The sequence below is a fragment of the Trachinotus anak genome, unplaced genomic scaffold (assembly GCF_046630095.1).
Source record: "Trachinotus anak isolate AG129_WGS33_773 ecotype Australia unplaced genomic scaffold, CSIRO_AGI_Tana_v1 ptg000007l, whole genome shotgun sequence".
Taxonomy (NCBI): Eukaryota; Metazoa; Chordata; class Actinopteri; order Carangiformes; family Carangidae; genus Trachinotus; species Trachinotus anak.
This window is the reverse complement of record NW_027273858.1, coordinates 26142755-26157352: the sequence shown is the minus strand read 5'-3', so window position 1 is coordinate 26157352 and position 14598 is coordinate 26142755. Positions and strand designations below refer to the sequence as shown.

Below are 14598 nucleotides of genomic sequence, written 5' to 3'. Positions count from 1 at the left end.
TTGGGCCCTTAATCCTATTGTTTCTCCGACAGGATTACTCTCTGTGGTCCCCCTCTCCCTGTGGCTGCGTGCGGGAGAAAGGCCAGATTAAGGGGATTAGCGTGTATCCTCCTGACTTGTCAAACTGGGATGTAAGGAACCATTGACTTTCTTGGGAACCCTGAATGAGGAGAGGCAGTGGTGCCTAAAGAAGAAGTCATGAAAGGCAGTGAACAAGCCAAAATTCCTGAAAGGACAATGTGATTTGTTTGCTTTTGTTCCCTCAAACTGGGCTGAAAGGTTCAAAGGGCCGGCCCTGAGGAGAGGAGAACGTCAAGCCAAGAGAGATGGAAGGAGAGTGGAGGAGGGGTGGAGGGAATTTAACTTGATGTCTGGCAAACTGATTTAATATCACTAAAGACAAGGTCGTGGCTGTCAATTCGTTCATGCACATTCAGACCAGACCACTGCTGTACGAAGTGTCTCTGTTCTCAGTGACAGAGAGCGCTGAGCATGGTGAGCAGGTGTTTTACAGTGGAGGTGCTTTGCTTGGTGTGTGTTTGTGAGTCTTTCTACATCCTGCCTCATGTTGCCGCAACTATCAATGATCTCCACCATCTTCAGACTTGTAGGAAAAAAACACAACCAGGCCAAGCTGACCAATCATAGCTCTCGTTGTCTCCACTTGGTGTCTCCGCAGCCACTGAAGCCCTGAACATTTTAAAGGAGGTGAACATCAGATAGTTCATCCATTCAAACCTCCTGCAACAAGTATATTATAAGACATCTTCAGCTTCAGCTTGTGGCCTCATTAGGTTCAACGAACAACATATTACAATGTACACTTCAGTGCTCATTGGGGTTCAGCTCATGAATACCCCAGGGCTCCCCAGGTGCCCTGGACAGGTTAGAGTCTACGACAGATGATAAAATGCTCTCTTGGTGACATTTCTTTTGATTTGATTGATTTTTGTGGTAGAAGACTTGAAAGATGGACTGAACAAAAAAGACCAAGACTGAGCTCAGAGTTGGGATTATAATTATCCTGAGAATATTCCTCAAAAGTCAGATGGAGGCCCGTCAAGATCTTCTGGTTTGTAATTTTGGCATTTCACACATCTCCATGGAGGTCAACACTGAGTCCCTCTCCTCTGGCACCGTCCTGTGACAAGTGATCACAGAAAACAGAGAGGAACAGCACTTCATGATGCCCACCCCAGCCAGGAAAAAGGCACATATGAGGCAAAATGACACAGTATAAGAACAGGCTAGAGTACATGGTGCCAAGTTGTGAACCATTTGTAAACCATCTGTCTGCATAGACTGATCACAGAGATTAGGATTATCTGTGGCTCTTGACAGAAATCCACTCACTGAGCACTTTATTAGGAACATCTACACAACTGCTTATTCATTCAATTATTCAATCAGCCCATCATGGGCAGCAGTGCAGCGTTATTGGGCTGGTTTTAGTGTTTCTGAAGCTACTGATCTCTTGGGATTTTCACACAGAGCCTTATTGACGAGAGAGGTCAGATGAGCATGGTCAGACTGGTTGGAGCTGACAGAAAGGCTGCAGTCACTCAGATAACCACTCTCTACAACTGTGGTGAGCAGAAAAGCTTCTCAGGATGAACAGCACGTCCAACCTTGAAGTGGATGGACTACAACAGCAGAGACCACGTTAGGTTCTTCATCTCGGTTTTTTGGAGCTAGAAGAAACCATATTTGTATGAGAGGGTGGATCCGACCTTTGCACTTGAGGACACTAAGCACACCCACCTACACTGACTACCTGACCGCAACAGGCTCTGGGCTCCACCGTGTGAAGTCTACATGGTTAGCATGGTTAACTGCTAACATGGTTAGCTAAATACTTTCACCTGTTGAGGTGATGACTGTGCTGGAGTTGATCCATCACTTAATCAGTTAAATATAAATTCTGTTTTTAATCTTGCTACCATCACCTGTGGATACTAAAGACAGAGGATAATAAACAAACTTCTAAACAGTCGTCTGTCCTCTAATCACAGGAAGCTGAACTTGAAGTGGTTTTCTGGCATCATCAGCACAACCCATTTGAGAACAAACCATGTCCATGCAGTCTCCTTTCTCCACAACCGGATGAATGAGATCAAATGCACCACGACATGCACAGGTGTAATGATCCTGAAAAACACACAAAGGCTGGTTGAGCATGTTGCAAAGTGTTCTTAGTTTAAAGCCCATTTACCATTTAACTTACTATTTAATTAACCATTTTACTTTAACAGACAGAAATTATAAACTACAAAAGTATTTATTCACATTATACAGGAGCATTGAAATCGTAATGACTACCAGATTTTGCCAGCTGTAATGAAACTGTGTTGATGTTGGTAAAATAAAAGACTGACATCATGTGGGTGACTGATGATTTCATTAAATAACTACAAGAAAAACTGTCAATAGAAAAATTCCTCCTCCACCTGCAAATAACTAGAAAATAACTGTAATTTAACACAACTCAGCCAAAACAAGGTGCATACAAAACACCATTTCAAACCAAGCATCATTTCAAATGAGGAAACACTCATCTAGATCACAGTCTCTACTATAGTCTAGAGAGAGAGACCAGGAACAGCTGTGTAGGTAATGGTGTTATCAATAATAATGACAGGTAACAGTGGTTAATAGTAATGATGAGTGGTGGTGGATCTGGGTCCTGCTGCTCCCGAGGCAGAGAGACCTGCAGAATGAGGATAGAGAGAGGGAGAGAGAGGAGAAGCACAAACTACGGGAGAGAAAAAATACAAAGTTAATGGCATGAAGTTATCGAGAGAGAGAGGGGGAGAGAGAAAGAAATAGAGAGAGAGCGCCCAGTGAATCATGGGAATCCCCCAGCAGTCTAGCTCTATAGCAGCATAACTAAGGGATGGGTCAGGACATACCCGAGCCAGCCCTAACTGTAAGCTTTACTAAACAGGACAGTTTTAAGCCTGATCTTAAAGGTAGAGAGGGTGTCTGCCTCCTGAACCCACACTGGGAGCTGGTTCCACAGGAGAGGAGCCTGATAGCTGAAGGCTCTGCCCCCCATTCTACTCTTACAAACTCTGGGAACCACAAGTTGACCTGCATTTAGAGAGCAAAGTGTCCTATTGGGAAAATAGGGAACTATAAGCTCTCCAAGGTACGATGGTGCCTGACCATTAATGGCTTTGTAGGTGAGGAGGATTTTAAATTCTATCCTGGATTTTACAGGGAGCCAATGCAGAGAGGCTAACACAGGAGAGTTGTGATCTCGTTTCCTAGTTCCTGTCAGTACTCGTGCTGCCGCATTCTGGATCAGTTGGAGGCTTTTTACTGAATTTTTGGGACATCCTGACAATAAAGAGTTACAGTAGTCCAGTCTTGAGGTAACAAATGCATGAACTAGTTTTTCAGCATCCTTTAGACACAGAATGGGTCTGATTTTAGCAATATTGCGCAGGTGGAAGAAGGCTGTCCTAGAGACTTGCTTTATATGTGAAGTAAAGGACAAGTCCTGGTCAAAAATGACACCAAGGTTTCTGACTGTAGCACTGGAGGCCAAGGTGATGTCATCCAGACTCAGTATATTATCACATAGTGTGTCTCTGAGGTGTTTTGGGCCAATTACAATAACTTCAGTTTTGTCTGAATTTAAGAGTAAGAAATACTGGTCATCCAGGTTTTTATGTCCTTAAGACACACCTGAAGCTTGGCTTCAGGTGTGTCTTAAGGACAAGGCTTCATAGTATGTTTATAGTTCTCAAAAACAGGTAACTGTGGTCTGGCAGTGAAACAAAAAGCATAAGGAGGATTTTATACAGTTAACAGAAAACTTATTTACACAGAATTAGAATTTGGACTCAAATATTTGATAATCCAACCAATCACCCCATGCAGAATTCTGCATGTCCATATTTTACATTCGAAGAAAATCACCAACCAGTGCATGCATCAGACTGTTACCCACTGATTATTATGGAAATTTAAAAAAGAACACTTCAGTTTTGGTATATCTCAAATTTAGCCCCCAAGACACCAGATTTCAGGCACTAAAACCCAAGAAATGAACCCCCAAAAGAGTCCCTTCAGGCAACTGGTCCTGAGACCACATGATCAAAAAACACCCAATACTGTTCAGCCCGATTCAGCTTTCCAACCACTGATCAGAATAAACCAAATTAAATTACAAAAGATGCCTATCTGGAACATTGGACAAAACAAAACTCAAAACAAATTGAATTGCTATCTGGCCCTAAACCATGAATATAAATTAGCAGGGCATCTCTTTACTGTCAGACACTAAGCAGGGGCACACTAACCAAATACAGTGCCCACAGTGTAACCACAGAGAGCGGATGATACAAGAAGTCGTGGCTACGTACCAACAGAGGAAAAAGTCTGTGGTCACTGTACAAGAGGTGAGGTAGAGACAAAGATGCATGTCCTCTGAAAATGAGAAAAATTTGACTTGTCAATCCCGAACTTCACAGAGGTAGATGATGATGAGAAGCAAAAGATTGTTTGCATACTCAATATGTGATTGCATGTCACAAACTGAGGGACACAATTAAAACAACATCACTGAATGTGACAAATGATTATCTTGATACACACACACACACATATTCGTGTTTTAATGTTTTTTGCCATTGTCTTGTTCTTGTTATCTATTTATTTTCCTCAACGAATTACATTCTCTTTTTCATCACATTGATTTGCTTTAACCTTGACGCTTTAGTAATGTTGTTCATCTGACAGTTATCCAATAAAGCTTACTGAACTGAAAAAAATGAAATCGAATTGACAACAGAAACAGCCAATCGCTGTCTGGGGAACGCCTACATTCCTGAAGGGACCAATGGCAGACAAGCTAGAACGAGCTCAGGGAACAATTGTCGAAATTTAGCTGGACTTGTTTTGTTTTGGTTAGTCACCGAGGTCGACGTTTTACTAACAATGCGATGGTTAACTATTGGTTTAGTTGTTAAGAAATATTAGTTTCTAACAATGGCGTCAGAGGCGATCATCGTTGGACAAGAAAATTCAGCGACGGCAGCCACAGTGGCAGAGGTAGCAACTGGCCGACGCTCTTTATTAAAACGGTGGCAGTTAGATAGCTAGCTACATTAACTTAGCTAGCCTGTTAGCTAAAACGTATTGGTCAGGTTTGACTGGCCAAACAACCTTCCTTCACTCTCTGGGTGATGGCTGCAGGTTTGTGGGTTGAGTTTAAAAGCTGTCGGACAGTTGTAGCGTTGTAGGACAGTTTTTGTATTAACTCCAACAGTCGCAAACACGGAAAATAAAGTTAGCGACAGCAAGGAAGACCAGGCTAACTTAGGTAACGTTAGCAGGGATGGGCAGTAACGCACGTTTTGGTTTCTGTTTTTAACATAGCTTGTTCCTGAACTAACTAGGGCTGTCAGAAGCTGTGTCTGACCGAACTAAGGTTATAAATAAGACTGACAAATGATTGAAATAAGATATAGCTTTATAACGGCCTGTTACGTGGCACGATGTTCACACAAAGCTCAGCAGCAAATCAACTTAATAAGCCCCTTTAATGAGTCAATCACATGAGGTTGACGTTTTACTGCAGTGATAGCTGCTGTGGTTGCTGGTGATTATACCTGTGGAAAATGACTCATGTGTCGCAGCCGTATAGACAGTTCAGCCGTCAGGGACAGACAGACAGAAGTATACTATGCAGTGCTGTTCATTGTATCTGCTGTCTCCTGTCTCAACATGTTCAGATACAGATAGCTAAATATAGCTGACATTCCTAATCAGGTCACAGAATATGCTTTAAGACCATAAGGACTTACGCTATCAATAAGATGTATCCATTCATCACTCATGGTGGCATTGGTGGGATCAAACCCATTCTGATGGTCGAAACTGTTGATGGAGAGTGGTAGGTCTGTAAGCGCTATTTACATATCAGGAAAACAATGATGAATATAAGTGACACATAGGAATCCAATTATACTGGGTGGTTAGCTGTGTTACTTCCTAAAGGAGACAGGAATCTGTGGAATTAGTCTTTGCTTGCATTGTATTACACTTTGCCATAGATAGAAGGAGTACTACAGTGTGTCAAGCACGTCTGCAGCAGTGGCTGCCTGCATTACATAGTTACAGAAAGGTCTGAGAGATGCAGCAGTGTTTACTTGGGAAACTTTTGACATCTGATTCCACTGGCTCTGCTCGGTTGGATCTCGGCAGATTCTGAGCAGCTGAGCTGGACTGAGCTTTTTTTCTTCAGCAGCAGGAGCAAAAACATGTAAAACAAAGACATTATGGGTAGAGCTAGAAGCTAGAGCTTGTTGTTACCATCTCATAAATGTCATGATAAACTTAAGTCATTGTCAGAGGTTAGCAAAAAAAAAAAAAACTAACTGGTTGATAATGTGATTGAGATGCTAGAAAAAGTTATTGTATGTAATGTAAAAACACTGTTATGTAAAAACATTGTTAACAATGTGTTTTGTTTCAGTAGCTTCCCCAAGCCAGTGAGTGACAGATATATTTGTGTATTTACAGGCCAGCCTGGTGTGCCAGGGAGTAAACAACCAGACCTACATCTGTGAGTCAGGTCACTGCTGTGGAGAGACACAGTGCTGCAGCTACTACTATGAACTGTGGTGTAAGTTACACATCTTTACTTTAGTCTTTCTTAGTGTTTGACTGGTACCTCTTTATGTCACTTATAAAATGATATGAAGCAAGAATGCACTAAACTTGAAGCAGATTTGTTCATAAATCCATACTGCACTAGCTCACACAATGCACATTTATTACAGTTTTATTCTACCCAACAAATATTGCACTTCAAAGTGAAGGGTGTCTGAATTGCCAAAATGGGAGGAAACAGGATAGGGAGCAGATGTTTGATAAAGGTCAGGACTGGTACCAGTTAGACGAGTGGAGCTTAGCCCTGAGTCTTATTTGTCGCTCCCAATCTCCACTTCTGTCTGAGCTGCTGCGGCTTGGCTGCCTGGTTGTCTCTCATGTTGCAGACACACCCGTGTGCCATATAACAAGAACTCCCAAGCCTGTCAGTGCACTCAGGGGTATTTCTTTCATTTAAGGGTGCACTTTGTCCCGAAAGTTTTCTGACACAAAGAACATCAAACCAATCCTTAAAACAGTGACAGCGATTAACAGGGTGTTAATCATAACTAAGAGAGGGTGTCAGAGCTCATTACTGAACTAAACAAATGTGTAGCACCTAGTATGTTTATACATAATCTTATACAGGTAACATTTTGTATTCCTTTTTGCATCACAACAATATTAAAAAGTGATGCATTAGAGAAGTTTAGCTATTTTTAAAAGAGAAAAAAGGAAATGAAGTGTGTTCGCGATCAGCGAAATAAGGTGTCAAACGGTATAATCTTGTTTGTACTGAAGCTCAAATTATACAGTAACTACAGTCATATTAAAGACTTTGTATTAAAGGTGTTTCAACACATTCTCCCTGCAGGGTTCTGGTTGGTGTGGACTCTGATCATTATCCTGACATGCTGCTGTGTGTGTCAGCACTGGCGCTCCAAGCAGCGCTTCCAGCAGCAACGCCGGCAGAACGAGATCAACCTCATCGCCTATAGAGAGGCTCACAACAACTCTCAGCTACCCCTCTATCTTAGTAAGTAACTGGGTCTGGCACACTGCTGCCTCTACGCATTCCACACATACATGTACTCAGACACATTACCAGCTGCACGTCATACATAGGTTTGTAAATAGAATTAACAAGTAGTACTCGACCAATAGAATCTTTTGATACAACTTTCACTCAAAAACTCCAGGTCCAACACACAAGACTGAAAATGCATTTAAAGGAGGAGGAGGAGTTCATGTTTTTCCATGTCTATCTTAATTCAAAGCTGAAATGCTCATGTGTACAACAAAAGCTTTTTTGGTCCCTGTAATTGATCCTCCTTTATATACTGGTCTCATATGATCCATTCTTAAAGCAACTTCATTGTAAAGCTCAGGGGATGAAAGGCCACAGTCTGCTGTGGTCTTTGTGAAAACTTATTCTAAAGTTCAGCTTTAGCATTTTGAGTATGACAAATCAACCTGGTATTTTCTAAAGTTAGTCTTCTTTTAGTACAAATTGCTTTGTTACTAACCCAATGCGCTACATGGAAACAAACTGAATTTTGTGCTATAAAGAAACTAAGAAAATATGCTCTTTATTTGTCTGCGTCAGACCCCTGAAGCTCCATATTCTCTTCAGCTGAACTTAAGAAGTCATTTTGCTCAAAGGACTGTGGATTTGTCCTCAGAAGGAATATGACAGCAGCCAGTAACCATTTCAATCACCATTAAACTATTGGTCAAATTACCAAGTCTTCACTGTTCACTCAGGACTACAGACAGGACTCCAGTCTTTAACTGCAGGTCCACACATATTACTGTTGTCTTTGTGCTAAACAGGTTTGGCACATGTTTATTTCATCATCAAAAAGGTTGCGTGAAATGTTTTTATGCTGATCAGTCAGTATGGGTGGCAGCACAGATGGTGGTGTAATGGTAACTTAATATCTTTTTTTTTAGTCAATTAAGAAGAACCTAACACATTTATTCTGATCTAATAGATGCTTCCCTGTGAAGCCTAGATGTTGTGTGGCATTGTTTCCCCTGGTTAAAACTTTGGATTTTGTTTGGCCAGTCGTTGAACAGACCTTCAAGCTCTAAATGAAGTCATTATTTTGTTTGTTGTTTAATTTAGAATTCAAGTTACTTGGTCTTTTATTAATCTGTTCTTGAAATCCCTAAACTTTTGAGGCTGATGGATTTTTCACAAGCGAGAATCCGTCTTGCCAGGCTCCAAGCTATTCACTTGTGGCCGGACCACAGTGGTCTGGACCAATCAGCATCCAATCAGTCAATCAAGTCAGAAGTAACTGTTTGAGTGTTTGTGCCTTTTCATGCACAAAATTTCTATACAGAGACAGTAAAAATAATTTACCGACATGCTAACTAGCTGTCAAAGCCCCTCAGACTGTGGCTTGTTGCTGTGCTGTGTTGTGTGTGTCATATGATTCATGGATGGTTCATCCAAAGTGCCTGCCCTTTTCCAACAGAGCCTTCCCAGATGGTTGTGTGAAGCAAACCATCTGGAGTATTGAATAATTAGATTCTTCATTCACTCTGTTTTTGGGGCCGACATAGATCACATCAGTGATGAAAAACAGTTTTATTGTGGAAAAAGAGGACTGCATTAGTTGTTAACGGTTAACCAGTTATTGATTGTTAATAAAGCCGACTGTCAATTAAGGAAATTGCTTAAAATTTGCATCAGTGGCTATTTTTCTATACTGAGCTTTTTGTAAATGACAAAGGTGTTAGTCCAGTATTTTTTGACTTCCCTGCTCTGTCCTTGGCTCTCAGCTCCAAGTCCATTGGTTTCTACTGAAGACGTAAGTGATTTTCCACTGGATAGGTGAGGTCAGTAGAATAAGCTTAAAATACAACATTTTTTCCCGTTTTTTTAAAGTTTTTATGTTCAGTATGTTGGCAAACAGTTTATTTCCTCATGCAGCAGCAAGCATGATTTTGGAGTGGTGTTTGTGTCTACCTGATGAGTCTAAAGCACCTTTTCCACTGGTCAAAAAACCCACTGAGACCCACTAATATCGGGTTTTTGTCGGCAAAGGAAAAGGGTACAATCGGCATTCACACCCGGGTCAAATCACCCTGCAGTAGATGCTCTGTAAGTGCAAATGATGACATGGCTCCTTGCAGTTGTGTGTGTCCTCAGTCCGAACAGAGGCAAACTCAACTGGCAGTGGAAAAGAGGTCAGTTTGCTATATTAGTGGGTTTATCCACATTTTAAAAACCCACTTATATTTGCTAATTTTGACAAAAAGGGGTATAAGTTCAGTATTTACTTTCTAGTCTCTAACTGTGTCTTTCTGCTGTTTGCTGCTGAGCAGGTTGGGTACAGCTGGGTGCACAGTTGGAGATATTTCTCTCTGGGTTCATTGCAATAAGTGACCCCTTTTCACTTTACACGTCAATTGATCTGCGATTAATTGAAAAACATTGATTAGTGCAGCTTTAAACTCTAATCATGTGTTGAGTAGGAAACCAGTGAATGGAATAAAGCTAAATGCTGTCATTGACAGAGGCACCGTCATATTTGTCCTCTTTCATAGTTGTATGCATTTTGTTACTCCTCAGGATTCTTGCCCACCTATCTGCTGCCAGCCTATGATGAGGTAGGTGGCCGCCCAGCCACACCTCCTCCTCCCTACACCCCTCTCCAGCCAGCGCCTCCACCCACAGATCCACCTGAGGAGTCTCCATGCCCCCACTTGGCTATCTCTATCCCCAGTGATGCTGATGCAGTGCTCCCTGCTACTCCAGAGGCCACGCAGACCCTCCTGCACAGCACCTCCAACCCAAACAAGGATTCAACGCCGGGCAGGTACCGGCGCTTCACAGGGGATTCTGGGATTGAAGTATGCGATGGTCAGGAATTGTGGGATCACCACGGCTTTTTAGAAAGAGAGGAAGAGTCGGAGGAACAGGGAGCAGTGCATATGGAAGACCCTGGAACCTTTGAAAACAGCCACAGTAGTGATCCAGTCATTCATGAAAACACAGATGGACACACAGAGACACAGTCTCTGAGGTAATCCAGACTGATGACGTCAATATCTGCAGAGACAAAACTCTGCAGCAGTCACTGATGCAATATTATTACCTTTGGTGCTCAGGGGTTTGGTCTTTAAGTACATATGTAAGTTTGACTAACACCAGTGTGACAGGCCTGGAGACAAATGAAAGATAAATCTAAATATTTTAACAGTTTCCTAAAAATTCAAATGTACATTATTCAAGTTGCGGTGTGAAGCATGAAGTGCAATGTGACGCCTAGCTTCTCTTCTCTCCTCATGTCCACGTTGAACTCGTATTGAAGAGCTGTCTGCTTTGAAACATTCTCCTGTCAGGAGGCAGCATGAGAGAGATTCATCTTCACTTACACGGTTCTTTAAGATTTGTTGAAAGTTTCTGAGTCACAGTGTAACAGTACCCCACTGACTGTGGCATTAAACCAGCACAGCTGCTGGGTTCAGTGATCTGACCCCTTCTACCATGGTAGCTAGAGCTTGACCAAAGCTGACTTTATAGCTGATATTAATACTTTAAAGTTTTTTTTATCCTTCAACTTTATATCAAAAGAAACGTGTCTATTTTTACATAAATGCATAACATTTACTTTTTATATACGTCCCATAAATTAGATTATGAAACTTTGTGACCAGCATACGTATGACCGGGATGTTATACAGTGTAAAATAAACGTGTCAGTGCCCTCTTGTAGACAATTGATGGATCATTAAACTCACCTGTCAACTTCACTGACAGACCTGTAAAACAGGTCCTCTTTACATGTCGGACTCTGGAGTCTTCAGCTGTTTTAACCTTCTCTGTTGAGACATTTTGAATCTTTAATTACACAACATTAACAGCTGATTCACACTTACAACACTTAAGTATCACCACTATTCAGGTTCATAGGACCATGTGACTTGTTCCAGATATGTTTAACTCTGAATAGCAGCTGAGGTGATGACAGAGCTGCAACACCGACATATCCATGTTTGATCATTCAATTTTAGATATATTTTGTCACATGACTGGAGGTTTAGCAAAAATGTTCTGCATCTGCTCCGATCAAAAGTCTTCTAAAGGTCCCATGTTTTACACTTGTCCAGTGTTTTATTTGAAGTGTTGACATCCATAAGAAGATAAACCATAAACCAAACCTTGCAAGGCCAGAACAGTGGGTCCCAGTGGGCCTGGCTTGGGGCATGGATGAGGGTGGTAACTGTTTCATTGTGTCATCACAAAGTTACACAAATAACAGATGAAGAACATGGGCTGTATGCATTTCTCTGTGGACTGAGCACTTTGATAATTTCACAGTGTTAATACAGCACCTAGACATGGAAATCTTACTTATACTTATACAACGTGGGACCTTTAAAACAAATCAGTCGCTGACAGAGAAATGAGTAAGCAGGCATACATTTATATTACTCTAACAATATATACATATTATTCAGAAGTCAACACAGAAAAAGTTGTATTGAGACGTTGTTGATACAAGTGTTTAAAGATTGTTGTTGAAAGCACCAGCAGCAAATTGGTTGGTTGATCCCTTGCATGTGTGTACACTGCTCCGGTTCTCTTCACACAGGAAGGCTTCAGTAAGTGATCATTAATCCTTGTGAGTGTCCAGTCACTTGTTACACTGGTGTTAATTTAAGATTCTGATGCCATAGTGCCATAATGTGTAGCCTTATGTAGCCTGTAAATAGAAAGTATTTAGTTGAACTTAATCAAAGCTCTGGAGTCTCTTTGACTGATAATTGAGTAACCTGTCAGTGTACTCAATAACAGATTCACCATCATTTAACTGATGTACAATTGTGTTTCCCTGTAGTTTGCCAAGAAGGTTTAGATATTTAAATAATATCTGAAAATGTCACCATCAGTGTGGTTATTCTGAAAGCACATGCAAGTTTGTGTTGGAGGGTGTCGGTTGTAAACCACAAGTGTATGTATACAAGGGGAATGACTATGGTGAAATTAGATGACACACTCCATGTATAAATGTGTCAGGCTGTCGGGAAGCTGACAGTGAAACCCAAACCTTACGGTGCACTGAGGGGACTTTGCTCCAGTTGAGTCAATTGAGCACTTTTCCACATATGCAGCACCTGGTGCTACACTCTGTATATATGCTCTTTATTATCTCCTGAATAAAAGTATATTTTTCTGTTGCATTTTGTATAAAATATAGTTATTAAAAATGATGTGGAGAACATGTGGCTACTTTTTTTGTGAGTTTTAAGACAAGTAAACAAGATGAGTCAACACTACAATCTACACTCTACACTGTATGTACTGTATATACTATAGAAATAACTAGAGAACCTTGTGGCAATTTAAGTCAATACAGGAGCAGTGCAGAGATGAATAATGTTCAGTCGTGATTGTGACTTGTTTCATATCATCTGTCTCACCAGCTGCAGGGGCCCAAATGTCCAAGTTGTCACCAGTTCAGCTGGTACATGAGTTTGTCTGCTTCTCTTTTGACAACTAAACTGTAATTTTTATGCGGAGCGGCTGTTTTGCCTTCCTCTCATCCTGAAGTACTGCGAGAGTATCTAAGGTCCGTAGACGTGCTCCTCATAGAAACCTGTGCTGTCCTGGTAAACATTCCTCCTAGTCCAGATCAGTTTCTGTGCAGCATGTACACAGCAGATCTGTGGTGTGTCGCTGTTTCAGGACTTCATGGAAACAGTAAAATGAAAACACTTCACCCCTGATATTCAGTATTTTAACCGAGCCAGTAAACTCACACAGCTTAAACATGTGACTAAGCTGGGACCATGCTCAGTGGATACTGTGTGACTTCACCATCACTGTCAACACTAGATTGTGATGTGTGTAATGGATCAGCACAGTCTGTCACTCAATGGACAGAGGCTTGACAAACTAGTTTGACTTTCCTGTTTCACTGGCTCCTCTTTTATCTAAGTCTGGGAGATCTCTGTTTCGTTATCTTTGGCAACATCTATGGCGTACATGGTAGATGCAGAGTGATGTGTTTGGTAGATGCAAAGTAGATACAAAGTTAGTGATGTGTTTTTGAAGATCAAAAACATGTAACTCACTTTGTGTGAGTGATCTGTGTTCCTTGTGATTTTGCTCACAAGTTATACCAGACAGTCAGTTCATAGAACTGTAAAATGCAAGCACCTCTATATGACAAACATTGGAGCAAGACATGTTTGTAGATGTGAGTGAACATAATTAGTATGCATCTGGAAAGAAGAAAAAAAACACATCTACATACCTACACATGAAAAAGTGACAGATGAGGCTTGTGTATACAGGCACAAACGAACAGTTGCATGAAAAAGAAATCAAAGAAACACAAACATGCAAATACAAGGGTGTGTAGCAGCTGTACTGTGTACAGTCAGGTCCATACATATTGGGACATCGACACAATTCTCATCTTTTTGGCTCTAAACACCACCACAATGGATTTGAAATGAAACGAACAAGATGTGCTTTAACTGCAGACTTTCAGCTTTAATTTGAAGGTATTTACATCTAAATCAGGTGAACGGTGTAGGAATTACAACAGTTTGTATATGTGCCTCCCACTTTTTAAGGGACCAAAAGTAATGGGACAAATTAACAATCATAAATCAAACTTTCACTATTTAATACTTGGTTGCAAATCCTTTACAGTCAATCACAGCCTGAAGTCTGGAACACATAGACATCACCAGACGCTGGGTTTCATCCCTGGTGATGCTCTGCCAGGCCTCTACTGCAACTGTCTTCAGTTCCTGCTTGTTCTTGGGGCATTTTCCCTTCAGTTTTGTCTTCAGCAAGTGAAATGCATGTTCAATCAGATTCAGGTAAGGTGATTGACTTGGCCATTGCATAACATTCCACTTCTTTGCCTTAAAAAACGCTTTGGTTGCTTTCGCAGTATGCTTCATTGTCCATCTGCACTGTGAATCACCGTCCAATGAGTTCTGAAGCATTTGGCTGAATATGAGCAG

The 14598-nt window shown here is 41.2% G+C and overlaps 1 protein-coding gene and 1 long non-coding RNA gene across 2 annotated transcripts; one reads left to right on the top strand and one right to left on the bottom strand.

The window, feature by feature from the left end:
* Window positions 1-1047: 1047 nt before the first annotated feature.
* On the bottom strand, window positions 1048-4582 carry LOC139623421 (uncharacterized). The gene is made up of 3 exons (XR_011691504.1): window positions 4371-4582; window positions 2071-2148; window positions 1048-1141 (listed from the first exon to the last, which is right to left on the bottom strand). It is a non-coding gene; the product is annotated as an uncharacterized lncRNA (long non-coding RNA).
* A 278-nt stretch (window positions 4583-4860) lies between these two features.
* Window positions 4861-12837, top strand: wbp1la (WW domain binding protein 1-like a). The gene is made up of 4 exons (XM_071481656.1): window positions 4861-5058; window positions 6532-6634; window positions 7475-7636; window positions 10184-12837. The coding sequence occupies exons 1-4, from the start codon at window positions 4996-4998 to the stop codon at window positions 10639-10641; spliced, it is 786 nt and encodes a 261-aa protein (XP_071337757.1). The 5' UTR covers window positions 4861-4995; the 3' UTR covers window positions 10642-12837.
* The last annotated feature ends 1761 nt before the right edge of the window (window positions 12838-14598 follow it).

Coding starts and splice junctions, on each gene's coding strand:
- wbp1la (XM_071481656.1), top strand. CDS start 4,996: ATGGCGTCAGAGGCGATCATCGTTGGACAAGAAAATTCAGCGACGGCA. Junction 5,059..6,531: donor CGGCAGCCACAGTGGCAGAG/GTAGCAACTGGC, acceptor GTGTATTTACAG/GCCAGCCTGGTGTGCCAGGG. Junction 6,635..7,474: donor CTACTACTATGAACTGTGGT/GTAAGTTACACA, acceptor TTCTCCCTGCAG/GGTTCTGGTTGGTGTGGACT.